At 63.1% G+C, this 6,000-nt stretch overlaps 1 protein-coding gene across 3 annotated transcripts in view; it reads right to left on the minus strand.

The window, feature by feature from the left end:
• Nucleotides 1–6,000, minus strand: part of MGMT (O-6-methylguanine-DNA methyltransferase) — a 193,530-nt gene that overhangs the window by 30,189 nt on the left and 157,341 nt on the right. For all 3 annotated transcript variants that reach the window (XM_039835991.1, XM_039835989.1, XM_039835990.1), the window contains one exon: nucleotides 624–784. In XM_039835991.1, the coding sequence (XP_039691925.1) occupies nucleotides 624–784 (161 nt within the window). The remainder of the gene's footprint in view (nucleotides 1–623; nucleotides 785–6,000) is intronic.

Here is a 6,000-nt window from a genome sequence, read left to right on the forward strand (position 1 = left end):
CTCGGGCGAGTGCCTAGAACGGCCGTCAGTAAGACGCACACAGCAGCTCACAAGGAGACGTCTGGGGACGTTCCAGGTTACCGCAGACGCTGTGCGCCCCTGGCTCTCTCCACGTCGGCAGCCAGTTCTCAACGCATCCCGCAAGAATGCCACGTCTCACTAGAAGTTTGAGACGTTCGGCTGGAAACCTACTCAAGAAGGCGCAAAGCTGCCGCCTGCTCGGAGGTGAGTGTCTCGAGCCGAGTTCACGGACATGGCTGACTGTCCGCGCACCAGCCTCGCGTTCTGTGCTGTTGGCGAGCAGATGGTTTAAGCTCCCAATAAGCTCATTGGAAACCTTACTGCCATTCGGCTAGGTCCCCACGTAAACCTCTCAGCCGGCGAGAGTCCGGCGCTGATGTGCACACATCTTTGCCGCTGCCTTTGCTAAGAAGGACGTGACCACGTGCCAGAAGCAACACGACCACGCGGGTCGGGCAGCGCGCGCGGCCTCCGGTCCTGTCTCTGTGCGGGGGAGGTAAAAACACCGCGCTGGTGTCGTCAGTAAAGCGAGCTGTGACGTCAGTGACGGCTGAGGAGCCGGGCTCCCTGGCGGGAGCGCTGTGAGGTGCCGAGCTACTGACCTTGCTGGAAGATGGGGTGGTGCAGGGCAGGCACGGGGAGCGCAGACAGGGTCCTGGGCTCGTAGAAGTAGGCGACCAGCCAGGCTGCACACTGCGCGAGGGGCTCCGTCTCCGTCCCCGGATCGCCGAGCAGCTCGCGAGGGGCGGGGGCCTCCGGGGGGCTGCAAAGGTGAGGGCAGGACAAGAGCTCGGTCAGAGACGCACCCGGGAGACGCCGCCGCGCCGGGGCGGGGAAGCGCGCAGCCGCCTCACGAGCAGGCGCGTCTCGGCTGGGCCGCGGGCGTCACGCAGCTGGGGGTGCGCGGGGGAGGCCTCGGGGGGAGGCCCACGCTTCCGCCTTTAGCTTTAGCTTGGCAAACGAGGGGCGGGGCGGGCCCCAGGGAGCGGCGCCCCCGCGCTCGGCTCCCCACCTGGGGCCCTGCGATCGCGGTGACACCGTAAGGCTGCCGTGACGGGGCTGTGGTGACAAGCAGGGACGCGACCGGGCGGAACGGGCCGGCCCCTCCGCAGGGCTGGCGCGGACAGACGTACGTTCGCATCTGCTTCCACCTGTGAGGTCACCAAGTATCCACCGCCGGAAGCCTTTTCCAGAAACACCCCCGACGGCACCCCCACCCGCCCGCCGCCCACCGAACTTGGGCCGCAGACCCGCACGTTCGGCCCGCCCCGCTTTGTGCCACGTTTGGGGGGCCTTCCCCCGGTTCGCTCTGTCTCCCGATCCCCCCTTCAGAGACTATAACCGCGTGAAGGTCGTTGGCGAGTCCGGGGTCGATCAGGGCCCCGCGGGCTGGGTCTCCTACCTGCTCCTCTTCCGAATCCGCCGGCTTGCTCATTCCGGCTGCCGGGCTCCCTTCTACCTCAAGTTCAAGCCCACGTGTTTCAGACATGCTTCCCACAGTTTCGCGGCTTCTCCCAGTCGGGGTGCCAACCTTCCAGCTGCAGAATGCGGCAGCTCCCCCCACCCCTGCCCAGGGCCGACGCCCCGACAGCAGAGGCTGACTTTCTGGGCTGCCCCGCCGGATCGAGAACGGCCCTGTGGACACGCTGCTTCTGCAGCTCTAGGACGGGTCTCGTTTCGGCTCCCTAGGCCCCCACTCGTGGACGGTGGGGAGTCACCACGGAGCAGGTGCACGGAGCTGTCCCCGAGCCCACACGCACTCCCGCACGCCCTCCAGGCTGCTGCCCGCTCGCACGCGCTGCCCTCACGAGGGCCCGGTGAAGCGGGGAGGCCACCGTCACTTGGCATTGTACCCGCTCGGGAATGGCGGGTGTGGCCGGGCGCCCAGGAAGCCCGGCCTGGCGGTGCCTGCGTGTGCGGGACACTGCAGACCCAGAGACACGCGCTTCGTGCCACAGGCGGTGGGGAGTGGCCGATGCCCTTTTGGGTCTCACGGACGTGCCTGTGTGGCCTGAGGCCCTTGTCACAGCGCTGCGCAGGTCTCCGCCGAGGTCCCGAACTGGGACGCGCCGAGTCCCTTGTACAGGTTTCTCGGTGGGAGGGAGACGGGTCAGGGATGGCACTGAGAAAGGAACCAGAGGACAAACAGGAAAGGAAACGCGCCGCCGAGATGACCAGCGACCAAGGGACAGCTGAGACTCAGCCCCCACAGAGCCGGCCGGAGTCGGGCAATCCTGCGGACGAAGCGACTGGACAGAGCGGGCCCGGGCCCCGCCCCAGGGGCCGGCCGCCCTGGACCTCTGCGAGGGGGAAGGCACAGGGACCTTGACCGCACAAGGCTCTCGTGGGACCTGGCACCAGGAGGCCCCGCGGGATGCGAGCTCCCTGCACAGGAGGAAATGGGGCCTCGCAGACACCCCTGGGGACGGAGCTGCTGTCTAATCACTGCCCTGACTTTTCTCTCCAGTAGGACGTCTGGACACAGAAGGGAGAACTTCTGTCCCCAGGTGGCTTAGATGTCATTCAAGGTCAGGGAGAAATTCCCAGGCCCCGTTCCCGTCTGCTCCTCACTGACTGGATAAACAGACTGAGGGTACCCGAGAAGAAAAACGAGAATCACGTCGTCTGCTTTGTCATCGTGCTCCCGGGGGGACGGAGAGCACGGGGGAGGACACGGGCACACGGCGGGCAAGGCCGAGCTCCCTCCGGACGGCAGGGAAAACGCGGCACGGCAGGTGACACGCGGTCAGCCAGCGCCGTGAGCGGGCAGCCTTCGAGACACGGCGCCCGCTCAAGCAGGAGGTGACGGGGCTCATGCGCCAATGCCATCGCCTTCAGCCCACAGGGGACTTCCTGAGGCAGCGAGAGAGGGACAAGGACCTCCTCAAGACCCCGCGTGGACTCCCCTTGGCCCCGGGCCTCCTGCAGAACCCACACGAGGCCGGGGTGCTGGTCAGGGATGGCCTTGCAGGCCGCGGCTCATCTTTAGATTTGTGGGCTCTGCTGCGCCGTCACCAACACCCGCGGCCAATGGGGCCGGGGCTGCTGACCCCCCAGCCACTGTCTCTGCTCTACCGGTCACAGCTCCCAGCTCAGACGCCCCCAGCGACACAGGGCACGTCTGGGCGCCCCGAGGCACTGCCCACACGGAGCCATGTCCCCCGAGCGGCTAAGGGTCGCAAACACAAGCTGTGATTCCCAGCATCGCCCACTATTAGAAGTGTATCTGAAGAATTTTCATAGTAGTAAAATTCATCCTAAATTGATTTTTTCTGCTTGTGCTAAAGACCTCAACCTCCGATTTACTCTGTGGGTCTTTAACTCCTTCTCTACTGGCGTTAGATTCCTATTCGTGGGTGAAACGTAATTAAACAGCTTTGATTCTGAAGCCAGGATTTATGACTCTACATTTAAAACGAATGGCATTAAACACACACATAAAACCAGATTTTTAGAGCCACGACACAAATTTCCATTTCTACGATAAAGTGAAATTTATTCTCCGCCCTGCCCTGCCCTGCCCTGCCCTCCACCCTCACTCCGCTCGTCGCCGAAGGAACCGTGGTGTGACATCCCCCTGCACCGTGAGGGCCGCTTATCGTGGGGGAGTTCCTCCAACCTCCCTGCTGACGAGCCCCGAAACCCCGGCAATTGTGGGCTCCGCGGCCCACGTTTATTTAAATCCCACGTCCAGGTTGTCTCGAGAGCCTCACAACCACCCACCGCTGACGTGCGAACACCTGTGGCCGACTCGCCGTGGCCAGGTGAGCCCCCCGCAAGCGGGGAGCACAGGCGGGCGCCGGGCACAGCTGCGGAGGCAGCCGGAACGCCGGCTGCAGGTGGACGGACGCGCGGGAAGACCCCATCCCGAAGCCGGCGGGGACCACGCAGAACGGGGGACGCCTGCTGAGACCTTCTCCTAGGACGTCATCGATAGCATTCCTGAAGCAGACGTCGTGACACTGGAGGCCCCCTACTTTGCCTTTTGTTTCTGGCTTGGCACGGGAGGGCCGGCCCGTGGCTGGAAAAGGCACCGGGCTCTGCTGAGCTTCTCACGGGTGACGATGGAGAGCACAGGGAGGCCACCTCGGCACGGCGACCATGACACCACACGTGGTCTGTCTAAGGGTTTCTTCGAGAAACATGTGGCTGTTGGCAAGCCAAGGACTCCGCAAGAAGCAGGACCAGCGCACTGCCTGCGAGAGAAGCTTCTGGAGAGTCAGTGTGGCGGAGACCCCGCGTGAAGCTCTCCTGCAGCTGTGACCTGCGCCCACTCCCTTCCTGGGCGTGGAGAAGGAACGATCCCAGTGTCAAGCTGGAGTTCAGATGCGTTTAGACAGAATCCTGTCCTTCAGCCCAAACCAGGACACGGAACGGGGGTGAGGTGCTCTGGGTCTGGAACGGCCACAGTGGTGGCGTGTGCCCGGCAGGACGTGAGGTGAGCAAAGCGGTGCCGGCGCCACGTCCTCCAGTCCTTTCCCGTGTCACGCGTGGGCTCCGCACCGCGAAGCTCGACCAGGATGGCAGGGGCGCGGGGGCTCGGGTTCCGGGGTGCCTCCAGCCCTCGTCGGCACTGCAGACTAACGCCTCGGTTCTGAGCTCTACTCCCCAAAGCTGTTAACATGCCACGCTTTTGGTTTACGTCTCAATTGAGGCACGAACACAGGCCGAAGGTTCTAAGTTGCCCGCACTTTATCTGCACCACCAGTCACCCCGGGGATGACCGTGTGGCACTCTGCGTGGGGAGCGCTGTCACCTTGGGGGTGACCGTGTGGCACTCTGCGTGGGGAGTGCTGTCACCCCCGGGTGACCGTGTGGCACTCTGCGTGGGGTCATGGTCACCCGGGTGACACGTGGCCCCGGCACTATGCGTGGGGAGCGCTGTCACCCCGGGTGACCGTGTGGCACTCTGCGTGGGGAGCGCTGTCACCCCGGGGGTGACCGTGTGGCACTCTGTGTGGGGAGCGCTGTCACCCCGGGGTGACCGTGTGGCACTCTGCGTGGGGAGCACTGTGTGCCCCAATGACTCTCTTTGTGATCCCAGTACTTTTTCAACTTCTCTCTCCCCACAGGATGAAACCGAGTCTCACGTTTTGGGAGCGTTGACTGGTGACGCTGGAGGGTCAAGGGTCACCGGACGAGAGTTCCGAAGACACGTACTCTTCTGAGTTCATCCAGAGGGTGATGGGGAGGCTCCTGGGACGTGTCCTTCGGCGAGGCTGGGCGGTTGTCTGTGTGAAAACGCGCGGACACCCAGGTCCGACGTCTGGCAGAGGCAGAGCCCGGGGCCTGGCGGTGGCACATGTGTCCCCGGCTGAGCCCGTGGAGCGAATCTCACCCTCCCTGGCTTCCAGGACAATGGCAGGGCTCATGGAGGGCGCATGGAGGGGCTCTCAGCCAAAATCTAAAACGGTGGTATTCGGGGTAACTTCACAAACATCGCACGGACGCTCTTGCTAAAGACACCGGAAAACACAATCACGTCCAATCTAACAGACCTGCATTTAACTACACCTTCTCGCTACAGCTCTGATGTTTTTCTTCCAGTGGCGGAAGCGGAGACAAGAAATAAATCATGCCGCCTGCTAGCAATAAAGATCTTTTTAAACGGAGAAGTTGAATAAAGCCTCTAAACTCTATGTTCCAGCCGAGTTTGCGGGTCTGATCCCATCCGAACATTTGCTGAGGATGCATCTGCACGTGGCTCACTGGCCCAAGTACCAGCTCAGGGTTTGCCGTCTGACCGGGCAGGTGGGGCAGGTGAAGGTATCAGCAGCTGTCCCCAAGGTTCGCTGACGCTCCGGCGGAGCCCTTCCCTCACTGACCAGGACTATCACATGTCATCTCGGGAATAAACAGTGCATGCGATGGCTGTGACACTGTGGCCAGTGGCCGTTTGGGCAATGTCACCATGTAGACGCGGTAGTCTGGGCAATGTCACCACGTAGACGCGGTAGTCTGGGCAACGTCACCGTGCAG

Source organism: Pteropus medius, unplaced genomic scaffold (assembly GCF_902729225.1).
Source record: "Pteropus medius unplaced genomic scaffold, Ma_sr-lr_union100, whole genome shotgun sequence".
Lineage (NCBI taxonomy): Eukaryota > Metazoa > Chordata > Mammalia > Chiroptera > Pteropodidae > Pteropus > Pteropus medius.